We start from the raw sequence: 27,437 nt of genomic DNA, 5'->3' as shown, positions 1-27,437 counted from the left end.
CGAACTCACCTGAAGTGTCTTCTCTGGGTTCATCTGAAGTCTGGGAGACATCGTGGGAGTGGGGGAATGATTACAGGTTGAGGAGCAGGTCCTGGCTGGTTTCCTCCTTGTCATCTGCCTCCCTGCTTCCTGCCCTCCTGAAGGCTGACACTGGGCGTCCATGACAACAATGGGGTACATGACTGGCCCTCTTCTCAGGATGGCATCCAGGTGGGCAAAGTACTGGCAAGCATGCTGTGCTGCACCAGAGTGTTTGCTCTTCTCCCTGGCTTTGTGGTAGGCCTGCTGGAGCTCTTTGATTTTCATGCAGACCCTGTCCAATGTCTGGGTTTGGCCTTTCTCGGCCAGGCTGGTGGTGATCCAGCTGTAGACCTTTGCATTTCTCTTTCTGGTGTGGAGATCCTGGAGGTTGGTCTCCTCTTCCCAGACCTCAATGAGGTCCATGATTTCTGCACCAGTCCAAGCTGGAGCTCTTCTGTATCCCTGACCAAAGGCAGCTGAGAGAGCAGCAGGAGTGCTGGCAGCCTTGGGAGGCTCTGAGGGAGTGTTGGGGTCAGTTATAGTTCACCCTCTGGCTGCTGTGTTGCACATGGCTCTCACAAGTCTCCAATGTGGAACAAGGCCTCTGCTGTAGGGGAGCAGTGGAGATGTCAGGTGTGGCCAGAGCTGTCAGAACGACAGTTGTGAGAGGCCTGCAGAGGCCAATTATTTCAAATTAGCAGCACCAGAATGTCCGCACTAACGCTATTTCTAAATAACTATTTCAAAATTAGCATTATTCCCTGAAGAAATCAGGAGTACAAACGTTGAAATAACCAGCCTGTTATTTCAAAATAACGGGTTTGGTAGTGTTATATGCTCTGCTTATAAATTTGACCTAAGGGGGGTTATTTCGAAATAACTCACTTATGTAGACCAGGGCTTAGATTTTTCAGGGGATTTTTCTTCCTCTGCTTTCTCCCTGATTTCCTTGGTTTTTTGTTTTGTTCTCTCTCTTTCTTTCTTCATCATAATTTCTTCTCACAGACACTGCTTCTCACATACTCTGGCGTGCTTCCTGTTAACTTTCCTTTACTGTCCATTCTTGTAGACAAGGCCATCCTCCAACTAAATGGGTTTTGCATATGTCACACTTGAAAGAGGCATTTGTAATGGAAAGAGAATTTTGACAACAAAGATGTCTCTAGTCTCCTCCATCTAACTTAACTTCTCATAGAATGAACAGCACAAATATTTAAGCTCTCAGTTTTGCTTTATGATCTTTCCTTGATTTTTCCTAAGTCTAGTCAAGCATTCTACCTAAGGGGACATTTTAAATGTGTTAAATAGAAAAGTAAGGGAAAGTATTAAATGCTCCTTATGGCTGTATCATGTGAGCATGTTTAACAGGTTTTCTCTGCTTCTCATGCCAAAACTCTAAATCATCAGATAGTAATTTCTGAGTGTTCAAATGCATGTGCCTCAACTGCAACCAAGGGGGACCAACCATCAATAGTTTAAAAATAAAAAACTCATAATAATCTGGGATCCTAAAATGAGGCATGCCCTTGGAAGCGTGACTTTTCCCTCTTTTCCCCCAGACTTGTCTTCAATAGTTGAAGCCTTTGATGCCCAGAATACCAGTGACATATCTCTTCTCTGTCACTAACAAGAAGATTTATTGTTAAAGCCACCCTCAGACATGCTAGTTCTGTCCTGTCTCTTCTTAAATAACATAGGTTGTGCTTCAAATGACTCAATTCAGAGAAGCTAGGCTTCTCTTACTCCAGTTCTTACACTTCTTGTGCCCCGCAGTGCTTCACAAATATGGACTTAGCTGAACCTGATTCTTCTGAAGAGGACTTCTGTCCACATTAGGTATTTTCCTAATCAAAATATCCCTATCTTTTACCAAAATATCCGTAAACTCTTAGTACAATGAATTCTTAGTAAGCAATTGTACTTGATAATAGCAGGTTGCATCTGATTCTTGTTTCACCCACATGGATATAAGCTAACATTTTAGAAAAGCAAGTTGTAGGCTTCTTATGCTAAGCAGACACCATAGTTGCAAACTGCTCTAGAGAACTCTCTCTCTTCTGGCTGAGGGAAATGTCAAGTTCCAAACTCTTTAGGACAAATATGGACATATTCTCTGCAGAGTTCCTGTGAATTCTACTGCCTATTTGTCTATTCACCACTTTTATGCAACCACAACGTTGTCTATTTAATGTTGAGCTTTTACCTCTGTATGTGATCCCAGTGAAAGTAAACAGAGGGATTTCCACATGTATGTTATATTGTATTATGACACTTACAGGATACCTGTATTTATTTAGATTTGGGCATGTATATCAGGCTCTGAGTGCACTGACAAATCATTATGTAAACAGTTCATAACACAAATAAGTGCAGAACATCAGCAAACCTCATTGTCAGTCAGCAGAAAACAAAAACATCCCCACTTCATTTTTCCCCAAATTCCACACGCCTTTGCTCTCCCAGAACACATGTGCAGATAGACAGGCTTTTATCCATGCCTCAAAGATCAGCAAGTTCTGGCAGCTATTATTATTTCAAACCACAAGGTGTGTGTGTGTGTGTGTGTGCTGAGTGAATTCTGTATCTGAGTGTCCTTCACAGAAAATTATCTATCTGCAGTGCCATGTTCTTACAAACCAAAGGGATTTTAGCCTGAGTGCTGCAGGTGATCTCAACTGGCATTTTCACGCAAGAGAGGTGCTGGCTGTCACATAGGCAGATCCCAAATCTTTTAAGGTTCATAGGACTAAACCAGGGGTAAAAGTAACTTACATTTTTGGTACTATCCTATCATAAACCCCTCCCAGTGCGGGATGGGGGTAGTGAGGGCTCAGGGCAGGGGGTGCTGGGTTGTGACTAAATAAGCTTAAGTCCAAGGTGGGTCTTCCAGAGCTCCTGTAGTTCACGTAGCTCTTTTCTGAATTCTTTTTCAGCTTTTTATTTTGGAAACTTTAAGATTAATTTCATGTTTCTGTAGCCTCTGCTGCTACACTTGCTCATTTGGTGTTCAAATGTGTATTTAAATGCAAGATTGTAACTTCTGTAAAGTTCATTCCCCCCCTCCCATCCCTCTTGAAGGGTACAAGCATGTTAATTAAGCATTATGGAATTCTAAAACACTCAAATAGACCCAATATAATAGACACAATTGTTCATTCATATAGAGTACTCTAAATGTATTTTTTTTTAAATCTAATATAGACAACTGTCTAACTCATCCAGAGCGTCTTTGATCCAAGGAATAGGTTTTTCTGATGTGGATTTTCTGTAAAAGGTACTCTACTCTAGCAGGTAGGTGAGGGTCTGTGGCCTGCAATGTGCAGGAGGTCAGGCTAGATCGGGATGGGGAACTTTTGACCCATGGGCTACACATGATTCCTCAGTGTTAGCTGTTGGTGGACTGTCAGATGGTTTGTTTACCTTAGTGTCTGCAGACCTGGAGCCCCACAGTCCCCCGTAGCTGCAGTTCACCATTCCTGGCTGTGCCGCTTCCTGCGGCTCCCATTGCACAGGAACAGTGAAACACGATCATTGGAAGCTGCAGGGATCTGTGTCTGTGGACACTCAGGTAAACAAACCATTGGTGGCCTACCAGCAGCTAACCCTAATGAACCATGTGCATTCTCTGCACCAGAGATTCCTCACTCCTGGGCAAGATGGTTATGATGGTCCCTTCTGACCTTGAAGTTTGTGAGTCTAAGAATCTCAGAGGTATGTGTTAGAGAAAATAACTTTTATTTTATAATCTATTTCTATTTATCTGATCTTCTTATGAGAGCTATCTTGAAGTCTTTCATAACGGATATGTCTACACAGCAGGGCTAAAGCTGGAATAAGCTATGGGTTTTGGTGCTGTCTACACAGCAGGAAGTCTGAGAAAGAGCACTCTTCCTCTGACGTCCCTTACTCCTCATAAAATGAGGGTTACAGGAGTCAGAGTAAGAAGTCCTCTAGCTCAACATTATTTTGACATTATGTCAAATAACTGCTTGTAGTGTAGATGTGGACTATGTTATTCTGAAATAACACTGCTATCTTGACGTACCCATACAGATTTCTGGTTACATGATTTAGCATTTATCTGCAAAATAAGAGTCAATCAAATTCCATCTTAATTTTTTGGAAAATGCTTGCACTTGCACTCAATATGTATTTGGCAACTTGTCTGTATGCAACTGCTGAGTGACTTGGGCTTCATTGGTATTCCCCAAATGTTTTTCATTTACTGTGCTTGGAGAAAGATGTATTTTTCTCTGGGCTAGTCTAATATCTACAATTATATCATATCTCTTGTAATATTTGTCTCTGACAAGAATCTGTCTGGTAATGCATTGCAATTTAATATTTAATCTATTGTAAACTTTGCAGTAAAATTTTTCATGTCAGGATATGAAGTTTTTATGGATTATTGAGCATGTCATTTGTCTGATATGATTCTTCAAGCATTTTGACTAAGTTGCCAGTTTTGGAAAATGAACGGAAAGTTATTTGCTTTTTTAAAAGAAGTATGTTCAGTATTCCACTGAAATCTAAAATATTTTTTAATGCTTATTATCATTCCTTTGAGAATTGTTCATCTCCATGAGTGGCACGCTCAGGACAGACTGTTAAAAAGAGGCCAGATGCCCCAAAATGATTGTACGTTCTACAGTTAGATTCCACCAACCCAGTAACAAATGTGAATTTCTGAAGCACAATAACAGTCTTTCCATAGAGTAACAGATAGATGCCTTGGGCACTCCACTCTATCTTGCCACCCAGGCAAGCTGTACTTATTGATAAATGGTTATGTGTACCAAAGGCCACAAATATTCAGGTTGCTTCCAGTCCCAAGGAACCAGTCAATTACCTCAGGTCATTTTGTACCTCGGATCTCACACTAAAGATATTGTTTGAAGGGACTGTTAGGTTCATCCAATCTAATACTCTCCAACATGCTAGATTTGTTGTGACTAAACCAGTGGTCTCCAACCTTTTTACACCCAAGATCACTTTTTAAATGACAGACCAAGCCAAGATCTACCACCTCGCCCCTTCCTTGAAGCCCCGCCCTCTCTATTCTCCTCCTCTCCATCACTTGCTATCCCCAATCCTTATACTGCTACTTTAAAAAAAAATTCCCAACATTCCTCACAACTACTCACCTGTGCTGTTGCTCGGTGAGTAGCTGCTCCTCAAATGAGGAAATCTAATGTAAATGTACTGCGCAGGTGCGCAGTTCAGAGAGGGCTCAAGAGCTACTCTTAGAGCCTCCGAGATCTACCGGTAGATCGCGATCTACTGGTTGGTGACCACGGGTCTAAACCATCCAAAACAGATGTATGTTCAGCCTCCGTTTGAAAATCACCAGTGAAGAAACTTCCACAACCTCTGAAGGCAGTCTGTTCCATTATTCTACTGTTCTTACAGTTAGGAAATTTTTCTTGAGATTTAATCTAAATCTGCTATACTGTAGGTTCAACGCATTGCCTCTTGTCATGTTTTCTGTGGCAAAAGAGAACAACGTTTTTCCATCTTTTTTATGGCAGCCTTTCAAATATCTAAAGACTGCTATCATATCCCCCTATAATCCTCTTTTTCTCCAAACTAAACATCTCCTGTTCCTTCAGCCTTTGCTCATCTGACTTTCTTTCCACTTCATTGATCATCTTTGTCACTTGCCTCTGGATAGTGTTCTGTTTCTCAACACCCATCTGTGCATTAGTGAATAAACATTAAGGATGTCAGAGTTTAACTGATTACCCATTAACCAGTAAATATCAGTTAAACTCAGCCAACTCCCAAGGAGGCTTTGCTGCAGGCTCTGCTTTATGCTGCAGAACCCACAGCGCATGTAACAATGTAACTGCTAAGATTTTTAGTGGTTACATGGTTACTGTATTAAATGATTTTAACATCCCTAATAAACATCCTGTCTATACATTAGTGAATAAAATTGGACTCAGTATTCGAGCTGAGGCCTAACCAATGCCAAATGGAGTGGTACTATCACAAGCCAGTTTCTTCCCTTGGGCATTTGCGCATTAGGGTTTTTTTTCCCCTATGCATAGCACCTAACATTTCTCTTTGTTGAATTTCGTGTTGTTGTGTATAACCCAGTTCTCCCAATGTATTAAGATCCCTCTGAATTTTATCTCTATCCTCCAAAGTATCGGTAACCTCCTCAGCTTTGTATCATCTGCAAACTTGATCGGTATGCTCTCTATACTTACATCTGTGTCATTAATAAAGATGTTAAACAACACCGGACCCAGAACAGATGCCTGCAGAACCCCACTTGAGACTTCCCACCAATCTGACTATGACACTACTCTCCATATGGGCAAATTGGTTGAAACTGTAATAAAGAATAGAATTGTCAGACACATGTATTAACATGATTTGTTGGGAAGAGTCAACATGGTTTTTATAAAGGGAAATAATGTCTCATGGATTGGTGACTGGTTCAAAGATAGAAAGCAAAGGGTAGGAATAAATGGTCAGTTTTCAGAATGGAGAGAGGTAACTAGTGGTGTCCCTAAGGAGTCTATATTAGGGATGTTAATGGATAACCAGTTAAATGGTTACCCTGACATGGAGCCGGGAGCAGCTGGGTAGGAGCAACCCGTGCCTGTGGTGGGGGCTACTCTAGCCTGACCCCAAGGGGGTCACTCCTGCAGAATTTGCGTATCCTCTTTTGACTGTTCCGTGTAGTCTAGATGAACCCTAAAATGGTTAAACACAGTGTTAGCACACTGTAGGCTATCTCTACACTGGTAGGATTTTGATTCCAAGCTCATATATATATATATAGTTCTCACCAAGCTAATGTGAGCAAGGCAAATAGAAATGTTAGTGTAGCTGTGTTGTGTGGTCAGCAGCAGCAGCACAGTTTAGCCATGCAGAGTACAAACCCACCTGAACCTTACAGGTATGTACTTGGCATGGCTAAACTGTGACTCTGATTCTGCAGCCAATGCTACCACAGCTACACTATTTATACTTGTGTTAGCTTTCATCAAACTAGGCCAGGTATGAATATGCAAGCTGGGAATCACACCTCTGGCTCATAATGGTGACATCATCTAAGAAAGCTTGACAAAGTTACTAGAAGTAGAGCAAAGTATAGACCTGCTTTTGAGAGATTAACTTTCCACCCATTAGCTTGACATTATGCATACATCTGTTTTTCTGTCCTCTAAAGCTGGGATTTTGACTTTATTATGTTAACAGCACTCAATATATTTCTTTCGTTGTTGTTTGGATATTCTGGTATCTGCTTGGGCGTTAAATGGAAAATCCAGGTTCTATCTGTTAAACTAGAAGAGTGTTTTTATTCTTGTCTTTGCTCTTTTGTGATTCTCATGCATGATACTGAGGTTTTGTTTAACCTGGACACTGTATAGGTTCTATTATGTGAATTACCATAACAGTGAAATTCTCACTTTGGGGCTCCTCCTGGGCTCATAGAGGTGATCTTCTCCTCATATCCCTCTTGTTTCTTGAGTAATTCTTTTGGCATGACATAGAGAGAGGTAGTAGTGTTTCCTTCTTCATATGAAATAGGGGTTACGATTAAGGATGTTAAATATTGAGTAATTTACTAGTCGAGTAGTCGATGGAATTTCCATCGACTACGTGACCAGTCGATAGGCACTTCCGCATTCTTCCTTTAAAGTACAAGAGCCCTAGCGGGGGCTCTTGTGCATTTCAAGTTTGGAACTTCGCATGCAGCCTGGGCCAGCAGGAAGTCCTGCTCACTCTGGGCTCCATGTGGGCGCTTCTGCTTTGAAAGTGCCTGCTTGGAGCCCAGAGTCTGCGGGACTTCCCGTTGGCCCCAGGCTGCATTCAGCGTGCCAGCTTTGAAATGCCTCGCAGAGCTGAGGTCAACTGAGGACTCCTCAGCTGATCTTGGACTCTACGCGGCATTTCAAAGCGGCAGTGCTGCATGGAGCCCGGGACCAGCTGGGGACACCCCAGCTGACTCTGGGTTCTGCGGAAATGGCACACAGAGCCCCATGGTCAACTAGGGAATCCCCAGCTGACCCTGGGCTCCACGCAGCATTGCCCTTTGAAACTCCATAGGGGTGTTTCAAAGGGGCAGCGCCTCACAGTTGATCTCAGGCTCTGTGTGGCACTGCCCCTTTGAAACTGGTGTTTTAAAGCAGCAGCGCTGCATGGAGTCCGTACCCTGGGCTTTGTGTGGCGCTGCCGCTTTGAAGTACCCCCTTTGCTTCCCTCAGATAGAGGCAGCAAGGGTGGTGAGGAAGTGAATAGTTGACTTGACTAGTCCTTAACATCCTTAGTTACAATTGCTGTCTTTTCCAAATTCCTATAACTAACATACATATTAGGGATGTAATATTGCGTTTAATTGGCTAACTGGTTAAACATATTATTTAACCAGTTAACCAATTAAAGGGAGATGAGGCTCTCTGCTTGCCGTGGACAGAGGCTGCTCTAGCTGGTATGCTGGAATAGCCCCTGCCTGTGGCGGGCCAGGGCACCCCATGTGGAGAGGCTGCTCCAGTAACCCAGTCAGAGCAGCCCCTGCTTGCGGTGCACCCAGGCCTGCTGCAGACAGGGGCTGCTTCACCCTGGCCTGAGCAGCCTGTCTGCGGCAGGCCCCTCACAGGGCTGGAGCAGCTTCGGCCCCCACAATCCATAATACATATCACTTTCTTAAGCCTTGTCTTCATTTCTCCTTAGACTGATAGCTCTGGCACATTATAATGATTGTCACAACATGTACCAAAATATGTTTTTCAATTTATTTGCTATGTTGTTGAATGTTAGCTGTAGTAATTTCAAAATATGTTTATACTGCAGATTTCTTTCACAGCAAAGTTTAGAGGTAATTTCAGTTCATGCTGTATGTCACAGACATTTCCTTTTCCAGACTTAATGGGAAATACAAAAGCCCTGTTAAATGGAGAAAATATCTGTTAGAAAAATAGTCAATAACATCCAGGAGTCTTTCCATTATCTTATTTGGGTCATTGAAATGTCTTAAGAATGTAGAAAATGAATTATTTCATGCATCAAACTTAAATGTATCAAAGAGATATACAGTAATCACATTGGTCACTAAGATATGAACTATATTAATTTTGTATAACTATATTTAGAGAAATTGGTCATTTATATAATTAACATTTGGTAATAAAAATATTCATTATTCTGATTCCTGGTGTGCTGCCCCTCCACATTTCAATTATAGCATAATCAGGGCTTGACAAATTATACAATCTACTCGCCCGGGGCGAGTAGATTGTAACCCGGAAGAGCCGAGTTCGGGTGATCTGCGCATGTGCAGAACAGTCTGCACATGCGCAGATTGCCAGACAGCGCGGCTGGCGAGCGGGGCTCGCCGCGGTTCGGTGAGCCCTGAGCATAATTGTAATAGTCCATAGTCCTATGTTCTCCTGGAGTTAAGAGCAGTTTTTAATATTTCAGATGGCGTTTCTGTTTCTTTTTTCAAGACAACAGCTAAAGATGAATACTCAGATTGTGAACCTAAAAATCTATGCAAGGATTTTTTTAGAGCTGTGATTTCATAATCTTCAGCAACCCCTAATGGAATATTTAAAGCATATTTTAAACCAAGGTACTGTGTTGTGTAGTAGAATATATGTATAGTAATTAATAACTGCTTTTCTGAGTAAATTCAGAAACTGACAGTATATACCTCCAGGTTGGCACATAACTGTTAAATGGCTTCATTGCCACTTAATAACTCTTCCACAGGTTGAATGTTATGCTAATAGGTCTGGCAAGCTAGAAGGCTTTTTCACATCTAAGTTAATAGATTCACTCTGGGGAAAAACTCACCAGGCTGCAATAGCCTGCTGTGGGAGCTTGCAGGAACCCTTAGAATAGGGATAGGAAGAAGCGAGTGGCTGGGCACTAAGGATAGGTCTGCACTGCATGCTTATTTCAAAATAAGCTTATTTGGAATAGAACCTCCAAAATAGCTTATTTTAAAATAGCATATCTACACTACAAAAGCCCATTGAAATAGTGCTGAGCTGCTTCTTGAGGCTGAGCCTTGTGCTTAAAGGGACCCCCCCATACAGTTGTGTCTTAAAAAAAGCAGCAAGCAAATGGTCTGGTAGCACTTTATAGACTAACAAAACATGTAGATGGTATCATGAGCTTTCGTGGGCACAGCCCACTTGTTCTGAAAAAGTGGGCTGTGCCCACAAAAGCTCATGATACCATCTACATGTTTTGTTAGCCTATAAAGTGCTACCAGACCATTTGCTTATTGTTTTTTTCTGTAAGGGTATGTCTACACTGCAAAGTTAATTCAAAATAACAGCCGTTATTTCGAATTAACTTTAATAGCGTCTATACAGGCAAACCGCTATTTTGAAATCAATTCGAAATAGTGGAGCACTTAATTCGAATTTGGTAAACCTCATTCTATGAGGAATAAAGCCAAATTTGAAATAGCTATTTCGATTAAGTGCTGTGCAGACACTTATTTCAAAATAGGGGGCCTCCAGCCCTACCCAGGGAGCCCTGCTGTCCACTCTGGGTACAACCAGGAAAACTTCCTCTCCTCTCCCCTAGCCCCGGAGCCCTTAAAGGGGTAGACTTTGGCCACAGTGCCTGTGACAGCTCCAAGCCTGCCAGCCCAGAGCCAGCAATGGCCACCAGGGCCCCTGACCCAGTGGCCCCAAAACATGAGCCAGCAAGCCACTGGCAGCCAGCCCTCCTCCACTCCTCAGGAGCAGTCTGCCAGCTCCCAGGAGCCTGCCAGGGGCTGGAAAAAGCGAGCGCCTTCCTGGTCCAGGGTGGAGATCATGGACCTTATTCAGGTTTGGGGGAGATGCCCCCAACATCCATGATCTCCACACTAGACGGAGGAACGTGGCCGTCTGTGGCAGGATAGCTGCCAGCCTGACCAACAAAGGCCACATGCGACCCAGGAGCAGGTTTGCATGAAAGTCAGGTTGGTCCAGTGAAACCCCCAACCCAGGGCCCTGAGCTTCCCCTCCCCCTTCTTCCCCTTGTTTCCCCCTTCCAGCTCCCTCCTCCCAGGTTTTCCCCTTCCCTCTCCCACCCTCTATCTTCCCCTCTCCTACCTCATTTCCCCAGTCTCCCCAGTTTTGTTCAATAAACCCAGTTTCTATTTTTGAACATACGTGTCTTTTATTTGACATCAGGAAGGGGGATTAGGGAGGGATAAGTGGAAGGACGTGAGGGAGGAATGGGGCACGAGCCCCCAGTGCGGAGGACTGAGGAGGCTCTGAGGGCTCCTCAGGGTGGACGCTCTCCCTCAGGGCCTCCTGGATCCTTACAGTCCCCCCGATGAACCGCCCAGATGGCAGCCTGCAGCAAGTGCAGCCAGGCTGATGGCAACGACCACATGAGACACACTGGTGTGCCCAGGGGCAGCTCTGGCTCCATGTGGCCGAGTGCTGTGGTGTCCCGAGTTTGAGCACTCAGGGCACTCCAAGACAGGACTGCTTTGCTGTCCCTCATCGAGGTAGACAAGCAAGCAGGGAACCCTGAGAACGGTCTGTCCGGGGTGGGGGTAGGGTCCCTTTAAGCATGGAGTTCAGTTAGTCTCAGCCCCACACACTAAGTCCTAACCTGATGCCCTGCCGGCACTGGTTCCGGCCTGCCTTAACTTTGGTTCAGGATCCACTCAGTGTGGATGCGCTATTTCAAAATAGCAAAACGCTATTTCGAAATAGTTTTTGTGTGTAGATGCGTTAATTCAAATTAGCTATTTCAAATTAAGATAACTCGAATTAACGCTGTAGTGTAGACGTACCCTAGTAAACTAATTTGGCTACCCCCTGAAGTTGTGTCTGAAGCCCTTCTCCTTTGTCTACCTCACTGAGGGACAGAAAAGCCTTTTCGCTGCCTGCTCTGGTTGTCCTTGAGGAAACCACATCACTCCAGCTATGGAGCTGGACCTGCCTCCAAGCAGTCTCCGGCTCTTAGACACTATGCTGCACCTCTGGCTCCAGTTACTGCAGGCTGCCCTTGTGACTCTGTGGGAACAGAACCCCCAGCTCATTGTGGAGCACCTCCTCTCCTCTCTCCATGCTCTGCTCATGCAGCTCAGTCCCTCCTGCCCTTCCCTGTACACCAGTGTCTCTTAAACTTTTTAAAACCGAGGAACACCAAACAATTTTTTTTATGGGGAACACCAAGGATTTTTTTGTTGAGCAAAAAAAAGGCTTGCCCCTTTAAGGGCAGCCATATGAACTTTGTTCTCTCCGTGTATGGTGACCATATTTTCTGAACCAAAATTAGGGACACATTAGTCACACCCCCTGATCTCTGTTAACCATGCCCCTGACTCTCGGGGTCAAGATGGAAACATGATGGAAACAGTAAAAGGTATCGTGTGATCCTCTCTAAGAACTTTTCCTACCATCCTCTTACCAATAGGAATGAGTTTGGCCCCCACTGAACCCCCCTCATGCCACTATCCTGTAATTGCATTAACCCAATTTGTATCACATTAACTGGGGGGAGGGAGGGAGGGGAATGTTCACTCCAAGATTTTCCTCCCATTAGCAGAATGAATTTTGTGGTGTGCATTAGTATTGAGTTCCTGTGGCTTGTTTGGATGTGCCACTGTGGCACCCAAATTATTAATAAATATCTTATAAACCTCTACCTTTTCCCTTTGCTGCCCTGTCTCCTCCCCTTACTCAATCAGCTCCCCTGGTGCCTGCTGCCCCCCAACCCCTCATCCTCCTCTGCTGTCCTGACTCCTGCCCTTCTCACTGCCCTCAGCCCTCATGGGACCTGCCCCCCTGCACCAGTCCTTCTCTCTCCCTATACACACTCCTCCAGTATCCCCACTCTGGTTATGTGTAGCTACCCCTCCTCATCTCCTCTCCTAACACCTTCCTCTACACACCTGCCCAGCCTCTCTCCTCTGGTGATGGTCCCTCCCCTGCAGGTGTCTGCCCTTCTGCTTCACCCCCAGAATCCCCTGGCACCTGCACCTTCCCTTACCCCTACACCCTCTTGGTGGCTCCTCCTACCCTCACTGCCCCTGACCCCCTTGCCCTCTTTCTGATGCCCATCCCCTCACCATCCTCTGCCCCAGTTCCTCTCATGCCCCTCTGTGCCCTCACACATGACTTGCTCCATCCTCTACTTCCTCATGCCCACCCCTCCTTTCAACCCTTCTCCCAGCACCTCCCCCTTCCCTTCCTCTCTCTTGCCCCAATGCCTCTCCCTTCCCCTCTCCTCTCCATGTCCCCTCCACCCTCCTAACCCACTGACACCTCCCCTCCCTCCCCCTGCCCTTTTCCTAATTATCTCCACTTGGCCCCCTGGCATTTGTCTCTCCTACACCCTGCCCCTTGGTGCCTCCCCTTTCTTCTCCTGCCCTGCTCCCCTCCCCTCAGCACAAGCCACTTCCTCTTCCACCTCTTTCCCCCTAGTTCTCTCCATGCTCCTCCCCCACCTTTTGCTTTCCAGTTTGCAGGGCTGGAGTCTGTGATCGGGCCCCAGAAGTCCCCACAGGCCCGGCTCCAGCTGCTTCTGGGACAGGACTCTTTGCTGGGCCTGAAGCTGGGACACCTGTGGTACTAATTTTAGTGCAGTCCAGTCCCTACACCAGCTTTGGCTCCCATTAGGAGGAGCGTGGGGGGGAGGGGAGTAACCCCTCACCCCTCTCCCCTCCAGACCTGGCTTGCAGAGCATGGTAGAGCGAGTGGGTCCGTGCACTGCCGCTCCCCCAGCGGGAGGGGGGGGAAGGGGCAGGGGAGAAAGGGCTGTGCACAGAGCATATCAGCTGAGCCCGAACGTACCCAGCTCTGCAGCACTCCAGCCAGGTTCTGCGTGCTCCCTGCCAGGACTCTGGCGGCATCTCCCAGGAGCGACTCTCCGGGTTTGACCCCCAACCAGTGCCCCTCCCTCTCCGGCAGTGGTGGCGGCTGCCTGTGGATGGAGGAGGCCGGGCTGGTGGCCGCGCACGGCGGAGGCATGCCCTTTAACCCAGGGGAGGCAATGCCTTTCCTTGCCTCTTAAACCAGCCACCCATGGTAGAAGTACTTGCAAGATAGAGACCATAAAGGCTGAGGGTGGAGAGTGGTGGAATAGATTTATCTATAACACACAATTTAAAAAAATACCACTTCAATGACAGCATAATTGAGCATATACAGTAGTTCATTTTCATTTGTAGTTAAATTTTGAGTATTTCATACTAGGAATGTAATAGTATAGTCGATTAACTGATTAATCATTAAGCAAAAGCTTAGAGGTTAATGCTATAAACTACACGCATTTCTCTTCCCTCAGCCCCGCAAGTAAATTTTTTAGCAGGGTGTCCAGCAACCCTGTTGAGTTCTGGCTTGTGCTGGTTACAGGACCTACCCCTGCTGTGACTCTGCATTTAAAGTTTATTAGGAGCCAGGCGGCCCGGTTCAGTTCTGGCTTGTGCTGGGTCCAGGAGCTCAGGCCCCCTTCCCCCTGGCAATAAAAAACAGGGTTTTATATTGGCTTCCCATGCAGACCAGCTCCCGCCTTGCACCCTGCACTGCTGCCCCTAATACAGAGGCAGCAGCACAGTGGCAGAGATCTCCTTGAGAGTGGGGCTGGAGTGCACTGGCTGCTTGGCCTTGCCCCCGGAGACTATAGACTAGTTAAGTAACTGATAAGAATTCATGAAGTTAATCGACTGTTGAATTAACCGATATTTAACATCTCTGTTTCATACATATTTTACTGCACATATAAAATCGTTGCTGGAAAATATAATTATCAGAAGAAAATACATTGACTGCCTCTGTCTTATTTTCAGATGGGTACCTTTAAAGCACATGATGGTGAATATTTTTTAGAACCTTTGATGAAAACAGAGGGAGATCAATATGAAGATGATCATAACAAACCGCATCTTATATACAGACGTGGAGATTTAAAAAATGACATTTATCAGAAATCCCATAAACTTTGTGAAGTTTCAGGTTAGTTATACTTTGATTTCTGATGTGTCTATTCATTATGGTTTTTAGTGTTTTTAATAAATTGTATATTTACAAATATTTTTTCCTTAATACTATTAATGACTACCTTTGCATTGAAACCTTGGAATGGATTTTATTTATTTGTTTTACATAGACCTAGCAAACATTGGTGAAAAACAAATGTCCCACTTTTAGTGTAAGAATAAATTTGCTTGCAAAAATATGCCTCAGTCCTTTAAACACTTATGCACATGCTTTATTTTTCACAACAATTGTTGCATGGATTACATTTTTGCAGGATCAGATACATATTTGCCACTTAAGTATAGACTGACACACACACACACAAAAAGAAATTGACTGCAAACAAATCTAAAAAGTAATACATTAAATCTTCCTATCCTGTAATATAGTGTATTATCTAGTATTTACTATTAGTATAGGCATGGATGTTCTTATTATTTACATGTTTAAATATTTTATATTCATATTACATAGTCATTCTATATTAATATATTAAAGTTGAGAAACAGAAAGGGGGTACCTGAGGAGCTTAGAATTAGGATATGTCACAACACAATTTAGGAGTAGGGATGTGAAAGGTCAACCGGTTAACCGGTAAGAATCACCCTTAATGGGTCGGGGCTGGAGCAGCTTCCTGTCCACTGCTGGCAGGAGGCTGCTCCAGCCCCAGGGAGCCCGCCACAGACAAAGGCTGCTCTGATCTTTTAGAGCAGCCCCTGTCCATGGCAGACCTGGGTGCACCATAGACAGGGGCTGTGCTGACTTGGCTGGAGCAGCCCTTGCCTATGGCGGGGGAAGAGGATGGAAGCACTCCAGACCAGTCCTTTAATTGGTTAACTAGTTAAACATCACATTTAACAGGTTAGCCAATTAAATGGTATTTTACATCCCAATTTAGGATGATTTACTTGAATATGAAATAGGAAAAAGGACTACTAATAGCATACGGACAACTAATGGTGTAGAACAATGCTTTTATACAAAATTACATAGTCATGGGTAAAACTGGAAGGCACCATGAGAAGTCATCTAATTCAGTCTCCTGTACTTATAGCAGGACTAAGTATTACTAGACTATCCCTGAGAGGCATTTGTCTAACCTGCTCTTAAAAATCTCCAATGATGGAGATTCTATAGCCTCCCTAGGCAATTTATTCCAGTGTTTAACCGTACTGATAAGTAGGAAGTTTTTTGTAATGTCCAACCAAACTGGTCTTGCTGTAATTTAAGACTATTGTTTCTCATCCTGTGTCAAAGATTAAAGACAGTTTTTCTCCTTCCTCCATGTAACAACCTTTTACGTACTTGAAAACTGTTATCATGTGCCCCCTTAGTATTCTGAAGACTAAACAGTTTTTTCAATCTTCCCTTGTAGATCATGTTTTTTAGATCTTCGGTCATTTTTGTTGCTTTTCTGTGGACTAGCTCCTATTTGTCCACATCTTTCCTGAAATGTGGCACTCAGAACTGGATACAATATTCCAGTTGAGGCCTAATTAGCACCAAGTACAGTGGAAAAAGTACTTATTGTGTCTTGCTTATAACACTCCTGTTAATACATCTCAAAATGAGGAAGCGGGAGAGGGAGCAGGGGCAGCAGGGGTGGGAGGAGGAGCGGGAGCTGGGGCAGCCGCAGGAACCGGAGCAGGAGGAGGCAGGAACTGGTCCACCAGGGTCTGGAGGTGGCCTCTGAGGCCACGGCCCTGCTCCTCCAGCGCATCCACACTCTGCTGGCGCAGCCGAAGGTCCTCCCGGACCCAGTGCTCCTGGTTGCGGAGCAGCTGCTCCATGAACCGGAGGTGCTGCCGCTGGTAGTCCTCCTCATTCCTGGCACGCCTGCTGGCCTGGGTGCAGGTGGCTGTTGCAGGCGGGGTGGTGAGCCCTGCAGTCCCAGGTGCTGCTGCTGTGGTGAAACAAGAGCAGCGGTCAGTTCTGTCTGGGGACAAGGTGGGTGAAACCCAGCCCCCCTCTGCAAGGCCAAGGTTCCTGCATGACACCCAGCTGCTGCTCCATGGTGGGCAAGGCCCAGGCGCACGGTCCCTGGGCTCCCTCTCCCCCCCCCCACCCCTCCGTACACATAAGGGGAGCATGATGGTACTCACAGGTGGAGGCCTCCCTGGCCTCGGACGACACAGGAGATGTGGTCTGTGGGGTTCCTCGGGGGTCCTGGGTAGGCTCCCGGCAGGCTCCTGGCTCGCGGCGTCCTCCGGCTCCTCCTCCTCGGTGTCCAGGACGGGTCCCTCTGCCCCGGGGTCGATGACCACCCAGGGGGCATGGACGGCGTGAGCCCCCAGGATGCGGTCCAGGGCCTGAAAGTGGGGGCAGGCCTCCGGGTTGGCCCCTGGCAGGCAGGCCCAGGAGTAGGACTGCTGCAGGTCCTTTATTTTACAGCAGACCTGCTCCCAGGTCCGCTGGTGGCCTCTGGCGGCCAGGCTGCCAGCCATGCGGCCGTAGACAGCTGCGTTCCTGTGGCTAGTGCGGAGATCATGGACGTTAGAGGCTTCTCCCCAAATCTTGATGAGGTCCACGATCTCCGCAGTAGACCAAGCGGGTGCCCGCCTCTTGCGGCCCTGAGCAGGCTCCTGGGAGCCGCCAGGCTGGTCCCGGGAAGAGGGGGAGGGCTGGGTGGCATCGGGTGGCTGGCTCATGGCGTGCCAGGTGCAGGGTCTGCTGGCTGGGTGCTGGTAGGCTTGCAACTGGCACAAACTGTGTAGCCAGCCCGTGGCCCTTTAAGGGCTCCGGGGCCAGGAGGGGGGCAGACAAGTTTCCCTGGTGTTGGCCAGAGTGGCCACCAGGGCAAGCTGGGAAGGGTTAGCCTCCCACTAGTTCGAATTAGGCGTTAGTCCTCGTAGAATGAGGTTTACCTAGTTCGAATTAAGCGCTCCGCTAGTTCGAATTAAGTTCGAACTAGCGGAGCGCTAGTGTAGCGCCTATCAAAGTTAATTCAAACTAACGTCTGTTAGTTCGAATTAACTTTGTAGTGTAGACATACCCTCTCTTATCTTCTACATATCTGCAAATTGATTGCTTAAGTATTTGCTCCATTATTTTTCTGGGTATTTAAGTTAAGTTTCACTAGTCTACAATTCCCTGGGTTTTGCTTTTGTAGTATAAGGTAAATTTTTCAACAGCTATGGGCATAGCCATGCATGAATCTTTATGGTTCATTAAAGCTCCAACATGATGTAATGGGGGAAAAGATACCTGCAACTACCCTCGAAGTACAACATCTAGAGTAGACCAAGGACTGGGATTAGAAATAATTTATTTGTGATTGTAGGTAATAATAAACTATAATTCCAAACATCAATATACTATTATCAAAGTGCCATTTTAGAAGTATTTCTCAGTGTATCTAACAGTTTAAATCTATTGACATAACAGATGCCTTTCTTGTGCTTTTTAATATGAGCATAAGGGCTTTGTTCCTATGACTTCAAAAATAAATACATGTGTGCAGCCTCATAGTAGAAAACTGGAGCAAGTAGTTTGTTTGGTTTGACCTGGCATTGAGAAGCATCCTATTTAATGAATTCTTCATCTTTGATGAGACTGAAACAAATGTGTATTCATTCTGGTTTCACACACACACACACACACACACACACACACACACACACACACGTAAAACTGAAAATTCACAATTACCAACCCTACCTTCTCCTTTCATGATTAAATATTTGAAAATATCAATTCTCTGAAAATGTTTAATGGTGTGGTTTTAGTATTTTGTGTTTGTGATTTTAATCCTGGAAAATGCTTATCACATACTAGTTGCTGAAATCTTATTCTATATCACAGATTTAATTAGTAAGATCAGGTGTTAAAAAAAACCCTAAAATGGCTCAGCATTTAGAAATTGCAAGATAATAGACAACAAATACCATACACATGCTTATTGTGTTGTTTGGATGGTTGTGTTGATTTATATCTGCTGTGGTTGTACTGGAAGACTTTTGCTGGGGGTAGATCATAGAATCCTAGAACACTAGAACTGGAAGGGACCTTGAGAGGTCATCGAGTCCAGTCCCCTGCCCTCATGGCAGGACCAAGCACCATCTAGGTCATAGATGTCTGTCATATATATCTCCAATGATGGAGATTCCACAACCTCCCTAGGCAGTTTATTCCAGTGTTTAACCACCCTGACAGGAAGTTTTATGGGTATATGTGTGAATTGCAGTGAGAAGCTATGTGTGGGGTTACTGTGTGTGCTGATTGCGGTATTGCATGTAGGTGTAGCCCAGTAGGGCTCTGGGAGGGGCTTCTCCCCCTCTGGGTCAATGGGTGGCCTTTCCGCCCCCCTATAGTATGTTGTGTTGTTCTGTGAAAGTTGTTTGGATTTGTGTGAGTGTGTCATGGCGTATGCACACCCCATCCCTTGAGGTGCGGGTATCCAGAGGTGTGGACACTGCCTGGTCCACTGCCAGGTTATCAGCTACCTCTATCAGTCTGTACCAATGGTCCTTAGTCCAGGGCAGTAAAGCCTAATGGCTACAATCTATAAGGGTAGCCCTCTGATCAGGGCAGCACAGCCCAATGGCTAGAATCTATGGGTATGTCTACACTACCACCCTAATTTGAACTAGGGTGGTAATGTAGGCAACCGGAGTTGCAAATGAAGCCCGGGATTTGAATTTCCTGGGCTTCATTTGCATAAAGCCGGGCGCCACCATTTTTAAATGTCCGCTAGTGCGGACTCCGTGCCGCGAGGCTACACGCGACACGGACTAGGTAGTTCGGACTGCTCCAATCCTGGAGGGCCCACCACAGGCAGCTCCTTTTGGTGGCTGGCCCGCCTGGCTCCTCTGCCACAGGTTATGTGCTGGCTCCCTGTGGAGGCTTCAGTACATACTGCAGAGCTCACAGAGAAGTCTCCCCAGGAGCGGGGCTGGCAGCCCCTGTCAGCTCTGTTCCTAGGGAGGCTTTGCTGCGCGCTCAGCCGTATAAAGCTTATTTAAGCTTATTTAAGCTTTATACTGCACAGCTTGTCATGCGTGTAACTGCTAGGGATTTTAGCAGTTACATGGTTCCATTTTTAAATGACTTTGTACATCCCTGGTTGTGGCCTGGGGCAGGGGATTAGAGTGCAGGGTCTGGGAGGGAGTTGTGAACTGGAGCAGGAGTGCAGGAAGCGGTACAGGTATTTGGGTTGTCACTGGAGGTAGGGGATGGGGTGAGGAAATTGTGACCTGAAGGGGGAATGCAGGAGGAGATGCAGGGTCTGGGAAGGGGTATGAGTGCAGGACTGGGGGTGCAGAGGTGTGGGTTAGTTGAGGGAGGAGTGCAGGAAGTGGGGCAAAGGGTTGGGGGGAGGGAGCAACTGGGATGCAGAGGCTTGCTCTGGCTGAGAGCCACTTACCTGGGCGGATCCCAGCCAGCAGTGCAGCAAGTTCCTTAGTAAGGGTACATCCACACTACAGCGTTATTTCAAAATATCTTATTTTGAAATAGTTATTTCGAAATAAGATATTTCAAAATAACACGTCTACACACAAAATGCATTTCAAAATAGCGTTTTGCTATTTCGAAATAGCGCGCCCACACTGAGTGGATGTTGAATCGCATTTAAGGCCGGCTGGAACCAGGTCTGGCAGGGCATCAGATCAGGAGTTACTTTGTGTGGCTGCTGCCTGAGGCTATCTGAGGTGTGTGCTACAAGGGATCCCCTCGGACAGTCAGTTCTCAGGTTTTCCTGCTTGCTTGCCTACCTCGATGAGGGACAGCAAAGCATTTTTTTCTCTGCGTGCTCTGGTTGACCTCACTCGGAACACCACAGCACTCTGTAACATGGAGCCAGAGCTGCTCCTGGGCACTCTGGTGCTTCTCTTGGACCCATTGCTGCAAGCTTGGCTGCACTTTCTGCAGGCTACCATACGGGAGGTCCATCGGGCGTGCTGTCAGTATCCAGGAGGTCCTGCAGGAGAGCTTCCACCCAGACTAACAGTCTCCCTGGTCTGCTTGTGCCTCATTCCTCCCTAACGTCCTTCCACTTACTCCTCCCTAAGCCCCCTAACATTCATGAAACACACATGGCCCCTGCAACTTCTCTGGGCATGGAAGGCAGGAACCCTTAGGGTAAGTCTAGACTATATGCCTCTGGCGACAGAGGCATGTAGATTAGGCTACCCGGCATAGAAAAATTCAAATCCCGGGCCATTTAAATAATCACTGCTTCATTTAAATTTAAATGGCTGCCGCGCTGAGCCGATCAGCTGTTTGTCGGCTCAGCGCGGTAGTCTGGACACTCTGCGGTAAACATCAAATGCATTTGTCGACCGCCCCAGTAAACCTCATCCCAGGAGGCATACCTGGGAGGTCGACAAATGCCTTTGATGTCGACCGCGGAGTGTCCAGACTACCTCGCTGAGCCGACAAACAGCTGATCGGCTCAGCGCGGCAGCCATTTAAATTTAAATGAAGCGGCGATTATTTAAATGGCGCTTCATTTTCCTATGCCAGGTAGCCTAATCTACATGCCTCTGTCGCCAGAGGCATGTAGTCTAGACGTACCCTAAGGGTCCCTGCCTTCCATGCCCAGAGAAGTTGCAGAGGCCATGTGTGCTTCATGAATGTTGCAAGCCTGGGGGCAGGAGAGGTACTTCACATGCTGCCTGTCCTGTAAACAGGCAGCTCCTATTGGCTGGAAACTGGCCAATGGGAGCTGCAAGATTATTCTAGGAGTGGAGGCAATGTGAGAAGCCTCTCCCCCCAGGCTCCCAGCATTCACAGAAGCAAATGGCCCTGCAACCAGCTTTTCTGAGAGCTGAGTGATGGTGGGGCAGGCTGGGAGCTGGCTGAGGCTTCTGCGAGCTAGATCCAGTGACTCATTGTGGCCTGTGGGCCATATTTTGCCTGGTCCTGATCTATGCAGTTTCCCTCATACAGTCAATTAAATTGTTGTAAATAGATTAGCTGTGTGTAAGGGTGGTGATTTACTTCTAATCTCACAGTAATCTAGGACTCTTGGTAGGGTACCAGCTTGGTTAGACTGGATGGACTGGATGCTATTGCTGCAAATGGTGTCTGGTCTGTCTGGTCTGGAAAAGTTGGCAAACCTAACTCTCAGCATGACATAGTTATATGCCTTAATATAACTGTACACTTAATTAGTGTAATTTATAAAGTCAAAATGGCTGAGAACTTTAAAATGGTATGATAACAGACTTCAAAACCAAGTAATTTGGTTATACTCTGAACCAAAAGAGCTTGGTCATGCTTGTAGCTACTACCATTGATTGCTTCACACTTACTAAAAAGATATAGGCTTCAGAGTGACACAGTGACTCTCCTAGAATCCTATTAGGTGGATTTTAAACTTGGAAGTAGAAAGTATAAGGTAAAAACTCTGTTTATTCATGAATTTTACGGGCAAAAATAGATAATTACGATCATATAGTCTAAACTGTATTACATATCCCATAGAAATGGTTTTTCTGTATATCTATTTTGTTTAAAGTTACTTAAAAATATGGTGGTATGCATTGTTTGGTATTGTCTATAAGGTAGTTTCCATAATTTGGAAAATCATGGAAATATCAATCCTTAAATTATTCCTTATATAAAAAAGCGCGAGTTTTAGTCAAAATCATGTTGTTATTATACTGTTATAATTGTTGCGTGCTGATCTGAAATTGCCTTTTATTTTTTTGTCCAGTGTTTGCTTTTGCATGATATTTGTATGAATCCTGATTCTTTCTTAGTTTTAGGAACGACTATAATAAACAAAATTAATGTTTGTATTTTTTAAAATACTACACATTATCCTTTAAATTATGGTCACTGCCATTTCTCTGGTCTGACAGACTTTGCAGTTTTTCTATTTAAATCCACTTTTAACCAAACAGTTGCTGTTTAAATAGGAACTTCGGGTATGTCTACACTACAATGTTAGTTCGAACTAACAGACGTTAGTTCGAACTAACATTCATAGGCGCTACACTAGCGCTCCGCTAGTTCGAATTTGAATCGAACTAGCGGAGCGCTTAGTTCGAACTAAGAAAACCTCATTTTACGAGGATTAAGCCTAGTTCGAACTTACTAGTTCGAATTAAGGGGTGTGTAGCCCCTTAATTCGAACTAGTGGGAGGCTAGCCCTCCCCAGGTTTCCCTGGTGGCCACTCTGGCCAACACCAGGGAAACTCGTCTGCCCCCCTCCCGGCCCCGGACCCCTTAAAGGGGCACGGGCTGGCTACGGTGCCCGTGCCAGGTGCAAGCCTGCCAGCACCCAGCCAGCAGACCCTGCACCTGGCACGGCACAGAGCCACCCACCCGATGTCCCCCAGCCCACCCCCTCTTCCCGGGACCAGGCTGGCGGCTCCCGGGAGCTTGCCCGGGACCGCAAGAGGCGGGCACCTTCCTGGGCTAGTGCGGACATCGTGGACCTCATCCACGATCTCTGCACTAGGCACAGGAAAGTGGCCTGCTAGGGCAGGAGAGCTGCCAGCCTGGCCACCCAGGAGCAGGTTTGCATGATAATCAAGGGGGTCCACTGAGACCCCCGACCCTGAGCCCTGAGCTTACAATGGCCGTCCTGGGTCAGACCAAAGGTCCATCTAGCCCAGTAGCCTGTCTGCCGACAGCGGCCAACCCTAGGAACCCTGGAGGGGATGGACCGAAGACAGTGACCAAGCCATTTGTCTCGTGCCATCCCTCTCCAGTCTTCCACAAACTTTGGGCAGGGACACCACTCCTACCCCCTGGCTAATACCACTCCATGGACCCAACCTCCATGACTTGATCTCACTTCCCTTTAAACTCTGTTCTAGTTGTAGCCTTCACAGCCTCCTGCAGCAAGGAGTTCCACAGGTTAACTATTTGCTTTGTGAAGAACAACTTTCTGTTACTAGTTTGAAGCCTGCTACCCATTCCTTTCCTTTGGTGTCCTCTAGTCCTTCTTTATGGGAACTTTTCTGTACGCACCCTCTCCACTCAACCCCTGCTTTTAGAGACCTCTATCCTGTCCCTGCTCCATCTCCTCTTTTCTAAGCTGAACAGTCCCAGTCTCTGTAGCCTTTCTTCATCTGGGACCTGTTCCCAACCCCTGATCATGTTAGTTGCCCTCCCCTCTCCCAGCCTTTCTCTTCCCCTCTCCCACCTCCTTTTCCCAGTCTCCCCCAGTTTTGTTCAATAAAGACAGATTCCATTTTTGAACACAATTGTCCTTTCTTTTGTACATCAAGAAAAGGGGCTAGGGAAGGGTAAGTGGAAGGAGGTGAGGGAGGAATGGGGCACGAGCCCCCGATGGGGAGGACTGGGCTGGCTCTGTGGGCTTCTGGGGGTGGAAGCTCTCCTGCAGCCCCCCAATTGCCCCCTCTCCTCAGATGGCAGCCTGCGGCAAGTGCAGCCGGGCTGATGGCCGAGTGGTGTGATGTGCCCAGTGTGGGCACTCCGGGCACTCCAAGCCAGGACTGGTTTTCAAGCGGGGCACCCCTGAGAACTGTCTGTCCGGGGTGGGGGTCGGGACCCTTTAAGCACAGCCCTCGGCTAGCCTGAGACAGCAGCTCCACGCTCTAAGTCCTCCTCTGATGCCCTGCCGGCACTGCTTCCGGCTATCCTTAAGCCCTGTTCAGGGTCCACTCAATGTGGACATGCTAGTTCGAATTAGCAAAACGCTAATTCGAACTACTTTTTAGTTCTAGACGCGTTAGTTCGAATTAGCTTAGTTCGAATTAACTAATTCGAACTAAGTTAGTTCGAACTAACTCTGTAGTGTAGACATACCCTTCTAGACTACCGTTAGCATGAGAACGTTTTTCTAATTATATTTGTACTGCTATATTTCATTGTATGGTCCTGCAACACTTTATAAGATTAGCAAGTGCAGAAACATACAGAAGGTATTACTTACAAGTCTGTTATCAAAACTACATTAGAAATCACATTAGAAAAACAACATTAGAAAAAATAGTCTATCTACAATACGTTGAATAAATCATTCAGTTTGGTCAGATTTGCACAACATCTCATTAAAGAACATTCTCAACCCCCCCCCTCAATCCCCCAAACCAGCAACCCCAACCTCATTTCATTCTCTGTCCCTTCCATCAAATCCACAAAATGAAAGGTTCTAGGAAACTAGCTTTGTAAAGGTAATTGTAAGAGTGTGCTGGGAACCAATAGCTGAGCCAGCATGCAAGTCACTTAAACACCAATTAAGTTTCCCTATGGTGGACCTGATGGGGGCCTAATTAGTGGATTAGAATGAGCTGGGGGAGGACTAAAGAGTAAATTGGCCCATTAACATAGGGGGAATAAGAAGGCACAGGCACGAAGTATAGGGAAGAGAGAGAGAGAGAAGGAGACTAGTAGGGTCAGAACCAGGAAGGTTTTCTGGATAGAAAGCTTATTCATCTCAGTAGAGAAAAGAGGAGAAACAGGAGCGGTTTCATAGTGTATGTATTTGTAAGGTAGCGGAAAGAGAAAATGTAAATAACAGTACTGGGTGTTTAGTGGCTGAAGATAGAGCAGAAGTCAGGAGTCAAACAAATATTTCATCTAAATCAGCGATTCTGTAGAGCCTTGTCTGCACACAAACATGGTCCTACAAGTGAGTTTTGAAACTATATAGTTAAATTGATATGTTTGCACATAACCAAATTAAGCTACTTTTAAACCAAAGAATATCTATTCATAATGATACATAACTTAGTACAGTAAGAACTCCCAAAGATATTGCAGGAAACTACCAGATCTGTCACAAATTGGGGATGTGAATAAGTAGTTGACTAGTCGATTAACTGATAAGCCTAGGTTTATCGGTTAATCTAGTCAAATAACTCACATCCCCTCCGCCCCCACTGTTTCTGTATCAGAGGCATCAAGGGCGGGGAGCAGGAGCCAGTCCATGCGGGGAGCTGATTTTTAAACTAGCTTCCATCGCAGACCGGCTTCCATCTGGCATCCAGTGCTGCTGCCTCTGATAGAGCTATCAGTTAACTGAATAGTCAACTAACTGCATGAATTCTTAGCAGTTAGATGACTATTCTGTAGTCCATGGGGTCGGGACTGTCAGCCAGAGCATTCCCAGTTCCATGAGAGTAGGGCTACAGTGCACTGGCTGCCAGCCCTACCCCTGGGAACTATAGAATAGTCGACTAACTGATAAGAATTCATGCGGTTAGTCGACTATTCAATTAACCAATAGCTAACATCCCTATCGCAAATATATCCACTATTTTTCTTGAACTGTAATTCAGTCACATTGTATAACACAGCAGCACTACCGAAAGATTCCTTGAAATTCAACCCCCCGCAAAAACAATGAAACCTTTGGCATCATAGAGAGCAATATTGTTAGTGAATTACTGTAATATAAATTACAGCTGGTCCCCGAGTTATGAACGCATTAACTTACGACCGTTCGTATTTACGAACGAAATCCACACTTATGAACAGTGCGGCCGTACGTAAGTGAATGTAATCCGACTTGCAAACAGATTGTTACGATCTAGTGTTTGGTACGTAACTCATTAGTAAGTCGGGGACTGGCTGTATAGGTTTACCAGATACTTTCACCAAAACTACTGAACATGGTGGGAAAAAAATTGGTTCAGCAAAAAGAAAAAAAAAAAAAAGAATAAAAGAAAAGAAATGCACAAAAAATATACCGGATACCTGGCAACCCTAATGAATTATCCTGAGCATAAATGAGATCGAATTTGGCCCCTGTTGCTTTCATTTAATTTTTTTAATGCACATTTATAAATGTGCAGCTGTGAACAAATATCCCACATCATAACTGAATGTCTCCAATTTAAAATAAAAAGATTTCATACATCAAAACTTAAATTTGCCCTACATTTTCAAAGCATAAGTATGGTAAGCCCCTCAATATACATTTACACTGCAACAAAATCCTTATGCCAATGAATCTCAAAGCCCAGGTCAACTGACTCAGGCTCATGGGGTTTATGTTACAGTGCTAAAAATAGCAGTGTAGACATTCCTACTGGGTTGGCAACCAGGCTCTGAAACCTGGTGAGGGGACTAGGGGTCTCAGAGCCCAGGCTTCAGCCCAAGCAGAAACATCTACACTGCTATTTATAGGCAGTCATTTGATCCAGGCTCTGAAACTCACTGTGTTTTTTTGGCAGTGTAGACATATCTTCCCAGATCAGATCCTTACAGTTCTCAATTTAATATGGGAAGTTTTCTGAAATCTGTCAGAGTCTAATTTTAATAGTATCAGAGGGGTAGCTGTGTTAGTCTGAATCTGCAAAAGCGGTGAGGAGTCCTGTGGCACCTTACAGACTAACTCAACTGGGTATGTCTACACTACAAAGTTAATTCGAACTAACAGCCGTTAGTTTGAATTAACTTTCATTAGCGCTACACAGGCAAACCGCTAGTTCAAACTTAATTTGAACTAGCGGAGCGCTTAATTCGAACTAGGTAAACCTCATTCTACGAGGACTAACGCCTAGTTCGAATTAAGTAGTTCGAATTAAGGGCTGTGTAGCC

General features: G+C 45.6%; 1 protein-coding gene across 4 annotated transcripts in view; it reads left to right on the top strand.

Annotated features, from left to right (window-relative positions):
- The window catches only part of ADAMTS20 (ADAM metallopeptidase with thrombospondin type 1 motif 20), a 192,368-nt gene that overhangs the window by 14,213 nt on the left and 150,718 nt on the right, over positions 1–27,437 (top strand). For 3 of the 4 annotated variants that reach the window (XM_075930234.2, XM_075930240.2, XM_075930230.2), the window contains exon 3: positions 14,786–14,951. In XM_075930234.2, coding sequence (XP_075786349.2) covers positions 14,786–14,951 — 166 coding nt within the window. Of the gene's footprint in view, positions 1–9,477; positions 9,608–14,785; positions 14,952–27,437 lie in introns of those variants that run through there. The other variant, XM_075930246.2, reaches the window with a different exon arrangement.

The sequence above is a fragment of the Pelodiscus sinensis genome, chromosome 1 (genome assembly GCF_052426305.1).
Source record: "Pelodiscus sinensis isolate ZL-2025 chromosome 1, ASM5242630v1, whole genome shotgun sequence".
NCBI classification, from domain to species: domain Eukaryota; kingdom Metazoa; phylum Chordata; order Testudines; family Trionychidae; genus Pelodiscus; species Pelodiscus sinensis.
The sequence above is the reverse complement of the archived record's forward strand: the minus strand, read 5'-3'. Positions and strand labels throughout refer to the sequence as shown.